Genomic DNA, 18,245 nt, shown 5'->3' on the forward strand with positions numbered 1-18,245 from the left:
CGACCTTTCTTTCGACTTCTTCTCTACGCTTGAGACAATACTCCATTGCCCTTTCTACATGAACAACAGGCGTGTGCCCAACTGCCAAGATGCAAAATTTTTGCTATCAAAGGTGACTAGGATAGCTCCATGCTTATCCTTCTTGGATGGATCCATGCTCACAATCTCTAAGGATTGAGTAGAACCCTGAAGCACGCTTCTGGAAGTACGTGTAAAGAACTTTGATCACGTCGTCTACTACTCCGTCGCTTCACGATTTGGACATCTGACCACCATAGTGCAAAAGACCGAGACATGCAAGCACCACAACAACAGTTATCACAAGGATAAAATGATGACAACCGTGCTCTGATACCACTATTGGCTTCATCCTGTAATTATTTGGTGCATGCAAAGGTTTAACTGAGTATAACCGAGATAAAAACAAGAGCATCTATGAAATGGAAATGACTCAATAACTCTCACAAAAGATAATTCAATCTATTATCATCACCAAGCCTATCGGGCTTGTTGCTCAGTACAATCATAGATGGCCACAAAGGCACACACATCACACACTACAACTCACACACCAAAAATGTCAAGCTGCTACCGATGATATCAAGCATCAACAATGATTGTGTATTGCCACCTCACGAGACCAAGACCAGCTGCGTGCTTTCGTGCCCTTGACTTTGTATCGAGGCCAAAGGCCATGCCACCCTCCTGAGCTCACGGGGGTCGACCCTCAAACTAACTTTTGGAGATAGCTCGAATGAGAACAGTTCACCACGACCTCCTAGTACGTAGGAGAACGCATGAAATAATGCCACGTTATCAACCATGCAATACTCACGTGGACTCAGCATTGGACCAATCACCATGCTTCATAAAATGACCCTTCTAGACCTTAACCACTCACAGGTCTCCCCATGAGGATAAATTCCTAACATAGAAGTCCCTCAGGAATATAAAAATCACTATTTTGGCTTTCTATTCATGGAGGGATCGCAGCGAACCTGTGGAGATCTAGGTTTGGATCAGCCCCTACTTGCCCATTGCTGCCTTCTCACTGAGGAGTCCATTCGGCATTGTTTACGGGATTGCAGACAAGCGAAGTTAATCTAGAAGAGGATCACTAGACTTTTGATTACTTTTGTTTCCTCATGACTTGGGGCTTGGAGGCTTGGCTCTCTCTTTTGTGGCCTCAAATCTTTTATGAGATGGATAGCTTCTCGTGGGATCTTTCGGTTGGATGACATTTACTTGAGGCTCTTTGGATGATATTTCCCCTTTTCTTTATGGACTTGCACATGCCTTAGTGGATACTTTTTGGGAGATCTTAGCAAGCATTTCAATGTGGTATATATGGAGATCTAGATGCATAGAGGGATGTGATGGATCCCAAGTCCACCCATCTTATAGTTTAGCCAGTATGTGGATGGAAGTGTGTACACACTCTGATGGCCATTTGTTTGAGAATTGGGGGGACCTTCTGTAAGAAAATAATACAACGTCTGTGCTTAACAGATAACAGGATCTCATATGCAAGAGAGGAAAGCAGATAGTATGGAGAATAAAAAATTTGATTACTGTAAAACTGATACAATAGATGGCGCTGCCTCCCAGCCGTGCGCTCCTGTGTGAGAAGCTTCGATGGCGTGCTGGAAACAGTAGAGGGCGGAGGCTGGATGCTAAGGAATCAGGGTTGCTGTAGCTAGTGATGATAATGGGCTTCACGGGCTTGCTCTTATATAGCCACCACTCGTAGTCATTTAGACCCAACTAGTGACCGACCTAGTCCGCCCAAAATGGCCGACTGGAGGTCGGTCCCGAAATAGGCCACTAACCACACGATAGAATCATGGCATAGAATAGAGCAACTCACCTATGATGTCCGTTCGACCCAGAGCCATCTGGGATCATTTGGGGCTCCAAACGGGCTCCGCAACCCGAGAGTGGGTTGCCCCGGGAAATGCTCCGTCTACCCTCAGTGCGGTCAGTCATGGGATGCCTTCCCGCACTTGCATGTAGCCTAGTTGGCAGTGTGTCAACTCTATCTGAAGCCGTCCAACCATCAGGCCACACATGGCCCTCATCTGGTGTCCAAACCAGGACCTACCGGATAACCGAGCTACACAAATGCCTTCTCCTCATATGGGGGCCTTACAAGTAGAGTTAGCTGGTTTCTGCGTAGTTACATGAGAGTGGAGCATTGATATCTAACACCCCCCCTCAATGTCCACCCACAAGTGAACTTACTTTTTCGGCCCAATGCCAAGTCAATGAAGATGCCTCTCCAACAAGTCTCTTCCAAGAGCCTTCGTGAAGATGTCCGCAGCATTCTCTGTAGTCGGATAGTACACGAAGTTGACCTCTCCATCCATGACGAGCTCGCGTACAAAGTGATATTGAATCTCAAAGTGTTTTGTGCGAGCGTGGAACACAGGGTTCTTTGCAATTGCCATGCAACTCTGATTGTCACATGATAACTACGTAGGCTTGTTTTGTACTGCACTTATGTTCCCTAAAATCCTCCTCAACCACACTGCCTCACAAGAAGCAAAACATGCTGATTTGTACTCAACCTCGGTAGAAGAAAGAGCAACTGTAGGTTGCTTCTTACTGACCCATGACACAGCTCCAGATCCAAGTGAGAAACATTAACCTGTCACTGATCTCCTGCTGTCCACGTCTTCTGCCCAATCCGAGTCACAGAATCCGGTCAAGATGTTGCCCTTGGTATAGGTGATGTCATAATCAAGTGTGTCTTTGATGTATTTCAGCACCTGCATCCCTGCCCTCCGATGGTTCTCCCGGGGCTTATTGGAAAACTTGCTTAGTACACCAGTTGCAAAGCTGATGTCCGGCCGCGTGTTGCATAAGTAAATCAAACTGCCCACAAGCCTTCTGTACTTCACTTCGTCCACCAGTGGTGATGAATCCTCATTTGAGAGCTTCACGTCAACCTCCATATGAGTGCCAACTGTCTTGCACTCAACCATGCCAAATGCCTTCAGTATCTCTCTAGCATACTTCAGCTGTGAGATGAAGATCTGTTTTGGCTCTTGCCAAACCTCAATCCCCAAACAGAAATGCATTAGTCCGAGGTCTGTCATTTCAAACTCTCTTCCTAGCAACTGCTTTGTCTGCGAGGTCTTCTCTTCATGGTTCCTTGTTATGACAAGGTCGTCCACATAAAGGACCACGATCATACCCTGTCTCCTTCTCTGTAGATATACAAATTTGCATCAAATGGGCTCCTCCTGAACCCGTTTTGCAGAAAGTAGGCATCAATCAGCTGGTATCACGCTCGTGGGGCCTGTTTCAGTCCGTACAGTGCCTTTTCCAGTTTATAGACTTTACCTTCTGAACCAGGGATCACAAAACGTGGTGGTTGTTCCACGTATACCTCCTCCTTGAGATCTCCATTAAAAAAGGCGGATTTTACATCCATCTAAAACACGGGTCAACTTCCTTGGGCTACTAAAGCCAAAACACTGCAAATTGTTTAGTCGAGCTGTGGAAGCAAAAGTATCCTGGTAATCAAAACCATGTACCTGTGCGAATCCTTTTGCCACGAGCCGAGCCTTGTACTTATCCAACGTGCCATTGGACTTGTACTTGGTCTTGTACACCCACTTGGTGCCAATGACCTTATGTTTTGGTGGTCGATCCATAAGGTTCCAAGTGTTGTTCTTCATTATGGAGCCATACTCCGACTGCATAGCCTCCATCCACCTATCATCACCCTGTGCCTCTTCAAGACACTTGGGTTCTTCAGCATGGATCACCTTTGTCATCAAAGCATAGTTGACCAAGTGTTCCTGCGTCCTTCTTTGCTGCTCTAATCTCTTGGACCGGCGGTGTTCGGATGGTTCCTCCTCAATGGCTGGAGGTTCTCTGCCATCCAAAAGCTGCTTTACCCACTTCGGGAATGGCCGTTCCCGTTGTGGTTCTGCAGGCTCTTCTTCCTCTCCTTTATCTTGAATCCTCCCAAGCACTGTTGAGGGAGTTCGGTCTGCTGTTGGTGGTTGTACTGGATGGATATCCTGATCCTGGTTGTCTGGGAAGGAAGCATCCTCCTCCAATTGATGCGGCTGTTCTAAGAAGACCACATCATGACTTACTATTACCTTCTTGGTAACAGGATTATAGAGACGGTAACCCTTCGCCTCTTCACTATAGCCCAAGAAAATACACTTTTGGCTCTTCGGTTCCCATTTGGTCCTATTTGCATCAGGGAAATGCATAAAACAGTCACATCCAAAAACTCTGAAATGTGCAGCTGAAGGTTTTGTTACCAGAAAAGGCCTGTAGTGGAGTCATCTCGGTCACAGCCTTTGTGTAGCTACGATTCAGAATGTAAACTGCCGTGTTACATGCTCCAGCCCAGAAAGTCTTTGGCAAATCTTTCCCTTTCATCATACTCCTGCCTATTTCGCAAATGATGCGCATCTTGCGCTCTGCTACTCCATTTTGTTGTGATGTATGTGGTGGGGGTTTCTACCTCTTGATTCCGTGACTTTTGCAGTAACTTTCGAATTCACTTAATGTGAACTCACCACCTCTGTCTGATCTCAACTTCTTCACCTTTCTCCCCGTTTCTTTCTCGACCATTACATGCCATTCTTTGAACTTACTAAAAGCCTCATCTTTAGTCTTCAAGAAGTATATCCATATCCTTCTACTGTAGTTGTCGATTAGCGTTATGAAGTAGTAGGAACCACCTAAAGCTTCCGTCTCCATCTTTCCGCAGAGGTCCCCGTGTGAACGAGCTCTAGAGGAGCCTTTGCCTTGCTGGCCTCTTTAGGAAAGGGCTGCCGATGCTGCTTGCCCATCATGCAAGCTTCACATACATCGGACAAATCTATATAATTTCTGGTAGGTCTGCAATCATTCCACTTTTATGCATCTCCTTTAAAGAACTAAGATTTAGATGACCAAATCTCTCATGCCATAGCTTAGTGTTCTTCACATTGGCTCGAGCACTGAAAGCTGAGAGTTCGTAGATGTTGTTGCGTCGTGTACAAAGCTTTACCAACGACCTTTCCTTGAAGATTCAGAATCTGTGCGCCATTCTTATTGAAGTGAACTTTGAGGTCCCGATCTGCGATCACAAAAATGGACAAGTTCCTCTTGATATCAGGCACATAAAGAACATCGGACAACTGTTTCACAACTCCATCTCACCTAAAAGCAATCGTACCTTTTTCTTTTGTTGGGCATTTTGCATCATTGCCGACTGCTACCAGGATGTCATTCCCTACCGGATGTAGAGAGGTATACCAATCCTTTCGACTGGTCATGTGGCGCGATGCACCACTGTCAATCCAAGGCTCATCCGCATGTACATGAACTGCCTCCGTGCAAATCTCCTCAATTGCTACGAACAGCTCTACTGGTACTGTGTGCGCGTTGTTGCTGGACTCTTTCTTTACTCCGTTCTTCTCATCTGCAATCTTCTTCTGGCACTCATTCTGCTTATGCCTTGCCTTGTTGCAATAGAAGCACTTGATCTTCTTCTTTCTCTTTTTATCATTAGAAGAAGATGGGTTATCAGAGTCCTTACCCTTACCTTTCTTTGATCCAACCGAGAAAGCTGAATCTTCACTAGTCCTCGTCTTTTGACGCATCTCCTTCAGAAGCATCGCGTTGAAATTCTCAAAGTTGAGGGATGGATTTTTGTTCTGCGTATTCATCGCCGTAACAAGACCGTCGTACTTTGGTGGGAGAATCCGTATGCACCTTCGTGCTAGATTCTCACTGGTGATGGTGATGCCAATTGCAATCATCTGATCGTGCAGATTCTTCACCCTGGTGATGAACTTCTCTGCCGTTTCAGACTCAGACAGTTTCTCGTTCGCGAGTTAAGTCTCCAGATTCTGAATCCGTGTCCGATTCGTGGTCTCGTACTGATTTTTCAAGACTGTCCATGCCTCCTCCGCTGTGGTGACATGTTGAATTAACGCCATGACAGAGTCACTTACACTGTAGACAATAGAACATAGCGCATCTGCATTTCTTCTTATCCACGCGAGAATCTCATCCGCAGTTGGTACTATCTGTTGTCCTGCATTGGCTAGATTCGGTCTCGCAACCGGCTTCACGTCCATCCCAGTAGCAGTATCCCAAAGCTCGTATGCGCTTAGGATGGTCTTCATCTTGAACTTCCAGAGTGGATAGTTAGTGCCGTCCAACTTTCCGCTTTCGCTGAACGGTGGGATTCGCAGTCTTGTGGGCTGGGCCATCTCTCACAATCTGCTCGCAAACAGAAACACACTACTAAATCTTCTTGTTAGAGCCCAAGCTCTGATACCATATAAGAAAACAATACAACGTCTGTGCTCAACAAATAATAGGATCTCGTATGCAAGAGAGAAAAGCAGATAGTATGGAGAATAAAAAATTTGATTACTATAAAATTGATACAATAGATGGCGCTGCCTCCCAGCCGTGCACTCTTGTGTGAGAAGCTTTGATGGCGTGCTAGAAACAGTAGAGGGCGGAGGCTGGATGCTAAGGAATCAGGGTTGCTGTAGCCAGTGATGATAATGGGCTTCACGGGCTTGCTCTTATATAGCCACCACTCGTAGTCAATTAGACCCAACTGGGTGACCGACCTAGTCCGCCCAAAACGGCCGACTAGAGGTCGGTCCCGAAATAGGCCACCGACCACACGATAGAACCGTGGCGTAGAATAGAGCAACTAACCTACGGTTGCCGTTCGGCCCAGAGCCATCCGGGATCATTTGGGGCTCCAAATGGACCCGCAACCCGAGAGTGAGCTGCCTCGAGAAATGCTCCGTCTACCCTAAATGCGGTCAGTCATGGGATGCCTTCTCGCACTTGCATGTAGCCTAGTTGGCAGTGTGCCAACTCTATCTGAAGCCATCCAGCCATCAGGCCACACATGGCCCCCATTTGGTGTCCAAACTAGGACCTACCAGATAACTGAGCTACTCAAATGCCTTCTCCTCATATGGGGGGCTTACAAGTAGAGTTAGTTGGTTCCCGCGTAGTTACATGAGAGTGGAGCATTGATATCTAACACCTTCTTGGGATGCCTCTACCAGAAGGACTGTCTTCCTCAGGGAGTGGAGAGGCTCCTCTTTTTTCTTGGCGTCCACTACAGGTTGAGGTGGCATTTTCAGCCTCAACCTTGGATCTTCATCTTGATGAGCAGGTTTTTTACCCGCTTAGGGTTTTCCTTTTTCATGCTATGCATGATGTACTCTTGTTATGAGCATTTACTCTTGGGGATTTTTTGCTACTTCATAGGAGTTTTTTTAGTGAAAAAAAAAAGAAAAAAGAAAAATAGGCTTGAACTGCAAATTAGTGCTGCAAATTACTTTGTTTAAGATCTTGCATCATCAATGGTAACAAATTGGCTGGCTGTATTGGCATCTCTTACAATATTGCGAGGGTTGGTATCTTTTGTCTGTTTTTTACATTTTAAAAAGTCAGAGTTCCATACAGAAAGCATGTTTTTAGTTTGTTCACAGGCACATTTTCTTGAGTGTGAGGAAAAAGTGTGTTCTTGGCTTTGGCTGTGGCTGGGGAAGACAAGGAACACCCTTTCCCAATACTTATGTGAAAAACAGCCAAGGAACAGAGTCCATGGCATAGGAACACACTCCTCAGGTTCTTATATGGGAACATTTCTTTGGTACTATAAACTTGCTATGCGATATGTCATCTGTTGCACCTAGTATGACGTGCAGGCTTGGGACAGGGGGCAGATAAGGATGTAATTGTGATCATTGTGCATGACCTTTGTTTAAGAATGTAAATATGTTGCTTATTATTCCTGTTATTTGTAATATGAGATCTTTCTTTTTCGTTCCTCTTTCAGTAAAATTGTGAGCGACATTTTCAAAAACCCTGAATTTGGTGTGAGTTCCACCAGTCACAGTACTCAACAGGGTTGTGACAGAAAGGAAACTAGTTTGAGTTTGGATTGTTCTCGCAATGTACCAAGTAGCACTGGCATGACAGGTGACACAAAGAAGCAATGGGCTCAGATTCTCTCTATGAATGGAAAGGCAAACAATGGGCAGAAAATCTCAGATAATGCAGCTGCTGGATCTGGGTTTCCTCAGCATAACTCTTCTTTGGCTAATAAAGCTACTGAAAATGGCTCGTCTTCTAAGAAAACAACTGATCCCCCTGCAGATGTGGGATTCACAGTCTGTGTTGAGCAACAGCCTCCCAATATTGAGCTCCCTCAGATGGCAAAACTACTCTCTCTCTATGGAGATATTGTAGGCTGCTTTAGGAGGACGAAAAATGATGGCACCAGTGCAAGTTTTATCAAATTTAAGGTATACATACTTCTCCAATTGTATTTTGCAAATAATAAAGATATTGCTGCATTTAGTGAGACTCTTTTATCTTTTAGACGGATGATGCCAAGGAGAAGGCTTTGGCTGCTCGTTGGTTGTATATCAATGGAAAAGCGCTTCCAATAAAAAGAGTAGATCCTCCCCCTCCCTTGACGACGGTGGTGAGAATTTCAAATGCAAGCCCAGAGACCAAGGAGAGCAAGGTTCTTTCTATATGTGAAACCTTTGGTAAAGTTGACAATATCAAGAAACGAGGAAGAGGCATGTTTGATGTATATTTCAAAACCGGGGAGCTGTCAAACATGTTGCAAATACTGGAGAGGTATGTAAAGGGGGGATGTTCAGATATATGTTCATGTTTTGTATTTTTTCTAAGTTGAAAGTGTCTTACTATTTTTTGGTATGCACATCGAAATTGTGTGATAGTGAGTGGCAACAAGATTCATTTTTAAATATTCAGTGTGCTTCATCATTCATTTTTTAGGACGAGGTGTTACAGTTGATTGCCTGCATTCTTCTGCTGTCATAGCCTGAATTGACTATATCTTTTCATTTGCAGCTTGAATTCTACCATACTCAATGAGAATATGCTCAGAGCACTCCCTGCACCATTGATTCACCCTAAGGCCATGGAAGCTCTTTTCAAACGAAGAGGAGTATCATGGTATCTTTCTCAGCAGGTTGAAGTCATAAATAAAATGGAGTCATCTATAAATAGTGTGTTACTTGACCTGCAGGATCTGCAAGAACTCATTAATGTAGCAGGTTAATTGCTCCTTGAACAGTGGATATTTTTTCCCATCACCTTATGGTGAGCTCTTTTTGCAAACATTCCATGATGCGTGCACACATCACACAAGATATGCTTAGGGTGGTATCGCTCCTCCAAATATTTGCAAGCAACACTGGCTACCAATTGGGCCTGCCCACAGCCGCTGTACAGCACCCTACGTTATGCGCCAATCGGTCGTTTGACTTCTTTGATTGACCCCAGGCACCTCCGATGGGAGTAGTTGTGGGTGGGCATATAGAACTTTGAAGTTTTCGAAGAATTGCCTAAGTAAAGGTTGACATGATGAAGGAATTTGGGAAGATCCATGTATGGGTGCGCCAAGTCCACATAACTCACAAAATATGCTAGGCGTCCTTGAAAGAGTTGAACTGAAGGTTGAATGAACAAACTTGAACAACCGTGTCATGCTAATGAGAAATTGATCAGTTCAAGATTCTTAGAAGCCACATTTTTGTAGTGCCATCAAAATGGGTTTTAAATAATTGACTAACAAACAACAAATTAATTATCTGGACTTAGATCACAAATTGAATGTTGGCTGGAAGATAAATTTGATCAACCATCTAATGACAACCATCGAAGTACTATCTTGCCTAGACTTCTTTTGGATGGTGGATATGGGTCCATAAAATGTAGTGTCACAAGTTGTTTGACATGAATGTGACTTTCACTCATATGGATGTCATCTTGATCAAGCTAATTCAGTTTAGGAAAGTCAATGGTGACACTCTTGACCATTACAAAAAAAGTATGATGATTTGCTTTCTAGTATGTGTGTAACTTTTGAGTTGCTTTCTAGTATGTGTGTAACTTTTGAGTAGTAGAGGAAGAGAGTATATCAAGACTTGATGGAATGTAAGCATATTAATTACGATTGAGGGTGTGCTCATAGGATACTAGGACATATTGTAAGGAGTATTCAAGTTTTCATAGACCAAAAGGTGATTCCTGTGCAATTGGCAAGATTGTTTTTCAATGAAGACTTTATAAATTATGAAGTATACAAAATATCCCAAGAGCAAAGCTCATGGTAAAAATACATCATGCAAGGCATGAGAAACAAAACATCTTAAGTGGGCAAAATATTGTGCCCATTAGAGAGCTAGAAAAGCAATAAGGTTGAGCTAGAAGTGACACCTTAACTTTCCGATGGACTCAAAGAAAAATAAGGAGTCCACTCCACTCATTGAGGAAAATAGTTCTCTAGCAGAAGCCGTCCGGGAAGATCCTGCATGGTCACTCAAATGGCCATCAAAGTGCACACAGTCTTTGTCCAAATACTAAGGCAATATGAAGGATGGATCTGGGAGCCATGTAAGCCTTTGTGCAACTGGATCTTTAAGCATGACATGTTGAAATGCTCTGGGATTTCTAAAGTCTTTTTCGGAAGGATTTCTGCAATTCAGCACAAATTTAAAAATTATTACAATGAGGTTCTCTAGTGGGCTTCCCATCCTTAAGACTTCCTTGGCATGAATAATCATGTAGTAAAAGAGGAGGAGGCTCTTCTTTCAGTTTTGTGTCAATCCAATTCCACTCCTCAAGGTCCCGATGCAAATATCTTATGGGGACACGTCCCTTGAGCCAAATCCTCCATTAACCCAAGGGAATGTGATGTGGGTTGGACTCTAGATACCAACTTGGGACAAAAAACACTACTCCATAAGACCCAAAACCTTGATAGGCTCAAAAGAAAAGTGCACAAGGATATCCTAATCCATGGACTTCGACAACTTGCCCCAACAGTGAACATAGAAAGCCAAGGCATCCCCGTTTGAGGGATTCTATTTGGCAAGTTTTTTCTTAGTGAGTTTGTGAGTTTTTTTGCTCCTAAGAAGATAAAGAAGTAATAGAAATCTTGCCAAACTCGCTAGGAAAAAAACTCATCTAATAGAATCCCACCTAGTGGGTATAAAGAAGTAATATAAATGTCGCCAAATATAATCCCCCTTAAATGGTAAACATAAACAACTAATAGAGAATTTGCAAACATAAACAAAAAAAACCTTCTTAAACATAAACATAAACAACAAATAGAGAACTTGAAAACATAAACAACTAACAGAGAACTCACAAACTTGTAGTAAAAAACTCTCCAAATAGAATCTCTCCATAGGGGTACTTGGAAACATAAAGAAATAATATAAATATTGACTTCATGCATGTTTCCATCCTATTGAATGTCATGGGGATACCACTCTAAATTTAATCTAAGGGTATCCTTTTATTCAATTTAGAATGGTATCCCTTTCAGATGTATTTAATGATGAGGTATTGAAAAAAACATGTTCTAGAAGACACAAGGCGCTCAAGAAGTTCAACTTCATAAGTGACTATTCAAATCCATGACTTGGCAAACTGTATCAAGGCTTCATCACATGTATGTCATTTAATATATGTTAAAGGGATACCACTCTAAATTGAATCTAATAGAGGCCAAAAGAGAGATGCATGTCACATCATTGGTTCAATTGACAACTACAAAGCAAAAATTCAAAATTGTTTAGGTTATATGAATGTTATGCCAAAAATAAATATCAAGGGAATCTGATGACTCCGACTTGACTCTAATATGGGCAAAACAAATCCTGCGTGTCACTTGAAATATGGGTTGGAAATTTATCTTGAATCTATATTGTTTTATGGCTGATGTAGACTCTAGGAGAAGTCAGCAACTGGAAGATCTCCGTAGCAGTGAGCCGGGGTTGGTGAATTGCCATGCAATTCATGTTCTGTCCCAAGACACGAAGGTAAACAACATACATGTGCTTGCATGGAACAAATATTCCTTGTGATGCATGCTGAATGAAGTCATTGCAAGTACATGATGGTTCACTACAAACACGCACTGTATGTCATTCCCATAGGATCAGATTTCAACCAAGAACTCTTCATCTTCATCCACTTGTGCATCATTCTTGGGGTCACATTAGCTACTGCAACATGCAAAGAGCGTTCAATGCGGTCTGCAGCTACCTTTGAAATGCTTGTCCTATGCTTCATCTTGCGATGGCTAGAGGCAGGAGTCATTTTTTCTAAGAGGTTTGGTATTTGATTACCGCCAGGTGTGCTATTTGCATCCGAGTTTCCTGAAATCTCAAAAATGTCGAGAAGAAACCCGGATCTTTGTAGCTTCCTTACTTCTACACTTGTCAAACATACTCCTACTTGCACTGGCCACTTTTCAGGAGCTATTGGAGCACCAATAATCTTGTTGCTTGGAATCCATGAATGTGTCACATCATCCCCTCAAAACCAAAAAATTTACACTCGTTGACCATGGGCATGGTTCATTCTTCCCTTGAAACTAGGTGTTGAATTTTCTTGCTAGCTATTCTCATTAATCAATTTTCTACATTTGCGAGACTGACACTTGAAAGCCATGCTTGACAACACACCTTGCTTTCTCGCTTTGCCCTACAAATGGCCCAGCAAACATCATAAACATCATCTTCATGCACCCGCATGTGCACACCATTAGCTTGATGTGTACTCTAAACATTGGGTGTTGATGGTGGCATGCCCAACCTGTCTTCAAAACTAGAATCTCTTCTAGTGGATGCCTGAAAGGTTCTCTGTGCACGTACCACGTACTCAAAGTCATAGCAATGAGAGTCATCAATGCCCGAGGGCTCGCCCAACCTTTTCTTTTGTCTCACAGTATCCACATCTCCCACGAGGTGTGGATCATCTACTTCTATACTAGCAGCATTCACTGCAGAATTTGCAACTCTCATTGCCTGTTGAGGGCTAATGTAACTTGATCTTCTGTTTCTATTCGTTGAAGCAAGTTCTCCAACAAAGGACCAGATCCAATATGCAATCCTTGGACATGTTGTTCACACCTTGCAATCTGCAACAATGCAAATGCCAAGTCCCCAACACAAGCAACATACAATGAGATTTGCCTTATGTATCCTTCAGATGCCAACCAACTCCCATGTTTTGACTTTGCTAGATTTGCACGAGGAGTCACTGGCTAGAGCTTTTGTGTCCATTATCTAATCCAAAGTAACGAATTAATTTTCTACACAATAAACTCAGCTACAAGCGTAATGAAGGCAAAGTTTATCATATAGTTAACTCAAAACACTTACATGTACCATGAAACTACCCTAATAAGCCATCCTATCCTCCCACCCTGACATCCATTGATCCAAGAATGAATGTCACTTGAACTCACATGGTTATTTCTCCACCAGGTTCTAATGATTCAGGGTTGCTCTTGTGCAATTTCCCTTGTTTGTGCATCCCTCCATGCTCGGCATAGCTGCAAGTGGGTTTCTCTAAATCTTTGATACACATATCTATTGGTGATTCTCTGGAGTCCTTGTTCCCAATGGAAAATGCATGATCTCTCTCATGTCTCCATGACATTCTCAGGGCCACCATTGTAGACAGTGCAGACTGCTCGCCAATTTGCTTGTGCCTCATCAGCCATAAACCCAAAGAATTTAGGCTCAGCAAATCCACATTTTCTTACAACATCATTTAACATTTTCCAAAATTGAACCTGAGCCTTTGTGTCCTCTTCCTTAAACTTGCAGCTGGCAATTGTCAAAAGTTCTCACACTGCAATTCAAAGATCTCATTGTTTCACTAACAAATTTAATTCCAATTACGTCACAATAATACATAACAAAAAAAAGGGATCTACCTTGGATCATAAACATGAGTTGCCATTGTTGTCCAACCATGCACTCTGTGAACATGGTCAAAATGTACCCAAGCCTTTTCAAGATCACTACCAGGTTGCATCCTAGTGACAAGATCGACTCCCAAACCTCTACCCTTATAAGACATTTTCATCACATAGCAAGGCTGGGAGGGACTCAACCAAAGACTGACCAGGAAACAGACACCCTTGGAAACCAAATGAGGCAACTCAAAAACAATATTCCCATTATAGTAAGAAGGTAAATCATGAACTTGATGATGCTCATTAGCACGCTCTATGAATTTTACAATAACGGACTTTGGTGCAAGCCGCATAACCTTCTCTCTCAAGCTAGATTCTTCAACAAAGGAGGTGCCTTTCCCTTTCACATCCACATGTGGCTTCGGAATTACCGGTATAGTTGTCTGGGAGAAATTCTGACAAGAGGACATGTCCTTCAAATCTTTTAGAGATGAAAAATGGGTCCCAATCTCTCCTTCCATTGTACCAATGCTTCCATTCGCACCCACAGTCAAGATCTCCACAAACGTACCATAATCCACATCAAGGTCATACACCATAGTTCCATCAGTAAGAAGCTGAACTGGAACTCTTTTATCTTCTGTGCAATTTTGTCCTTGTATAATCATTTGGAACAGGTGGAATGTGCTCTTTTGCAAATTGAACTTCTAGCAAATCCTTTCTTCTAAGATTCTTCAATGACCAGAATGCACCTTCACCTGCAATCTTTCTTCATGGTTTTTGGAGAAGAATGTCATATACATAGAAGCCATCTCTTACGAGAGCGTGGCATAAAATCTGCAGATGGAGAGAAAATCGAGAACAAGAAATCTAAGAATGGAAGGAAACTCGAGAGCACATGAAACAGGAATGAGAGTCTATGGGAGGAAGTCGAAGAATGGAGGGAAAGTCCATAGCAAAAGAAACGGGAAGGAGAGTGTGTGGAGGGAAAGTAGAGAACAAGAAACAAGAAGAAGAGTAGTGGAGGGAAATTTGAAAACGGGAGAAAAAAACGGGAAAGAAACGGGAACATGAGCTAGACGCCAAACGGGTCAAACATGAGCTAGACGCCAAACCGGAACATGGCAGGGGGACCCGCAAACGGCTGGAACATGGAAGGTGGACCTGGGGTGGCAGCTGCAAAGGCAAACACAAAGGAGCGCCTTTAAGTTGAAGGGTGTAAATTTCATTACATTTCCAAATATTAGGTAGCCGTCCAGGTGCCTTTGTTAAGCAATAATGTAGTGGCTAAGTCACTATACTTCGAAAAACTGTCTCCTTCATCACCTTGTCATATAAGTTTTGAGCTTCTTCAATTTTCATCCCGTATACTGGCTGTACCAGAATCGATGGCGTCCTGAAAAATTCAAGCATTTGCTTTTCTTCTTCTTTCTTCTCTTTCTCATCATCTTTTCTACGTCTTCTTCTTCTTCTGATGCATTTGTTCATGCTCGGCTTACTCGCAGAAGATCTCAGAGTCTGCCTCTACAAGCCGACCATTCCCTTCCTTCTCCTGCATCCAGCTGGAAATTCTCACAGTTTGCCTCTGCCCCTCGTCGTCCCCTACTCCTTTGCCACTCTTCACTCGCCAAACCTTGGCTTGCTGAGGATACCAGACGTCACCTACTCTCCCTCGCCTCTGGACTCCCCGTTGCTTCTCTCCTACTCTCTAGCTTTTAGAAGCTGACGACGATGAGCAGCTCTTAGAGAAAGTGAAGGAGGACCGAAAGAAGAAGACTCAGAAAGTGAAGGAGGACGATGAGCAACTCTTAGAGAAAGTGAAAGGAGGAGCTCAACGCCTACAAGGAGGAAACAGCTGTTATTGGACGCTACAATCCTTGAATCTACGCTACAAGGTGAAGGAGGAAACAGTCGAAGGAGAGCATGGAGTTGTGATTGGCGATGTACAATGGTGTTGAAACATCACAGGCAAGGCCTTCGTTTGACAAAAGAATCAAATGCTCCGTTCCGCGAAGTAAATTTTACTGCCGGAGAAGAGGTAGGTAAGTCTGCAGCTAAATATGAATCCTTACGATCTATTTTCTGCACAAAGAACTGATGATCTGGTTGTTCCGTGGTATTTCGGAACAAACACAAGCTGCTGTGTGGATGATCTGCAGGAGAGTGTTTCCAAATAGCTTGCTGCGTCAAATTAATCTAACGAAATCACAGACGCAACGATTGAATACGATCGGAAGTATGGAAGATGTCTTGCTCTCTGTGCACAACAAATTTCGCATGAGCATTCACCCTTGTGGAGCTACAAGTTGCCTGCGTTGCCTTTAGCCAATCACAACTCCATGCGCTCTACAAGGTGAAGGAGAGCTCAACGCCTACATCCGTTATTGGACGCTCCATCCGTTATTAGACAGCCAAGACAAGCCTGTTAAATCTCGGAATGCAAGCCAAGACAGCCAAGACGTTCTTCTCCTCACTCCCGCTTCCTCGCTCATCTGCAACATTAAATCCAATCCTCCGCCCTCTCCGTCAACTCCTCCCTCCTTGGATCCCAAGACTTACGTCGACCTCCGCTGCTTTCCACCTCCTCCTTGGATCCCAAGACTTACGACTCCTTCTCTCCAGGTCTGGGTGTGTGTGTATGTGTCTCGGAGCTCGTGAGTAATCGTTTCTCATCTTTGGAGCTTCTTGCCATTGGATCAATCTTGAATTAACGTTGTCATCTTGTATCTCTCGCGCTAGCTGCGAAGACAGGAATAACTTGGACGATTTGTGCTTGCGTCGTCGTCATTTACTCAGTCTTTGTCTAATGCTAGTACTTTCAACCCTTTTCGTGCATTCTCATTTCGCAGCCGCCAGACGGTTTTCGACCTTGTTGTATTCTATAGTATGAAATTCTATCTTACGTTGATAATTTGTTTCATTTGTTCTTATATGTCAATATATTTCTTTTATTTTGCCTTGTGTCTTCTAGAACATGCTTTTTTCTTTCATAGACGTGATCAAGTAAGATGATTTATAGATGATCTCATCGTCTCTTCCAAGCTGTCAAGATTTCATGTATAAAAAAGGAAATGCATTTGTTGGCCGAATTTATCTTATGAATAGTTAAGATCGTTTCTCTTTCTTAGATCTTAGTGCTCCTTTGACAGGTCATGGATTTGAACATGGATTTGAACAATCACATGTAAATTTGAACTTCTTCAATGCCTTATGTATTCTAGAACATGCTTTTTTTCCTTCATATATCCAAGATATTATTAAGCTTGACTTTTGACGCTTCTTTGTGTATGTTTTAGATGTCAAGTGGTTTAAGGATGTGGTGGAAAGAGGCCCTAATGCAACAATCAAATGCCATGCAAGTGGCTTTGTAAAACTATTGACTCCACAAAGTTTTGGCAAAGTAAGAAGGACATACTAGTACTACCATAACAACGTGAACATGTAATACACACATATAAAAATACTCACTTTTAAGTATTTGATACCTTCGATGCAAGGAAAATAACATGATTGTATTTGTGTTTGAATTAGGTTGTCTATCAACCAATGGTTTATAATAATAGGTGGTGGCATGTCATACCTATTACGCCACATTCCAAAGTAATGTATAGTATATTTACTAATATGGAGGGTATGGAAGATGATCATGGCCATGGAGGTGATAATGATTGTGATACGAGAGAGGAGGATGATTATGAGATAGGAGATACAGATATTGAGGTCATTACCTGTGAGGATGAGCCTACCATTGGTGATGCTGATTTCAATGAGCACATGAATAGCACAAGTAGTAGTGGGTTGAATGTACTTGTAGATCTCAACATTGGTTTGAATTTTGAAGTAGATAGTTTGGCAAGGATTAATCTCATTGAGGATGAGATCGAACCATAGCCCAACATTGATATTGGCAAAACTATTCGAGTTCATTGTGCAAGTCCTTGCAGAGCATACACAGTAGGGGAGGTGTTGTTAGCACTAGTCGAGGTCAATAGGTATGAATCCACTATCATTTTTATTTTTATGTTTTGACTTTCTAGTTTTTTGGTGTGTTAAAATGGTCATCTAACCAATTGCATGTCCATGTGTGGGCTTGCATGTGTACACGTCCCACACACTATAGCACATGATATATTTATGATGGAAAAATTCAGCACTGCAAACAAAGAGACATTCATGCGTTATTTTGTAGCGGAGGACAAAAGATTGCTTGAGGGTATGTTGTTGAAGGAGAGGAGTGGTGGGCCCTTAACGGCATTATACATTTGCCCATGTCCGTACTTGGATAGTTTGTTTTTAGGTGAGTGCCTTAAAGATGTTGGTTGATTACTTGGTAATTATTTCTAGATTATGTTGTGTCAAAAAAGTTGTGGTTCCTTTTTTCGTAGGATGAGTACTAAAAGAAGTATCAGGAAGAGATGAACAAAACAGACACTTCGACCCTGTCACGGGAGGAGTGTGAGAAGGTATAAGGCAAGGCATTGGAGAAGGT

The 18,245-nt window shown here is 42.8% G+C and overlaps 1 protein-coding gene across 1 annotated transcript in view; it reads left to right on the forward strand.

Annotated features, from left to right (window-relative positions):
* The window catches only part of LOC147881031 (uncharacterized), a 28,777-nt gene extending 19,223 nt beyond the window's left edge, over positions 1–9,554 (forward strand). Inside the window, exons 3-5 of the mRNA XM_087370034.1 lie at positions 7,835–8,303; positions 8,381–8,646; positions 8,884–9,554. Of these exons, the coding sequence (XP_087226160.1) occupies positions 7,835–8,303; positions 8,381–8,646; positions 8,884–9,094 (946 nt within the window). The 3' untranslated portion in view covers positions 9,095–9,554. The remainder of the gene's footprint in view (positions 1–7,834; positions 8,304–8,380; positions 8,647–8,883) is intronic.
* Positions 9,555–18,245: the final 8,691 nt, after the last annotated feature.

The sequence above is a fragment of the Dipteris shenzhenensis genome, chromosome 31, assembly GCF_047967505.1.
Source record: "Dipteris shenzhenensis isolate YYH24624 ecotype China chromosome 31, Dip_SZ_1.0, whole genome shotgun sequence".
Lineage (NCBI taxonomy): Eukaryota > Viridiplantae > Streptophyta > Polypodiopsida > Gleicheniales > Dipteridaceae > Dipteris > Dipteris shenzhenensis.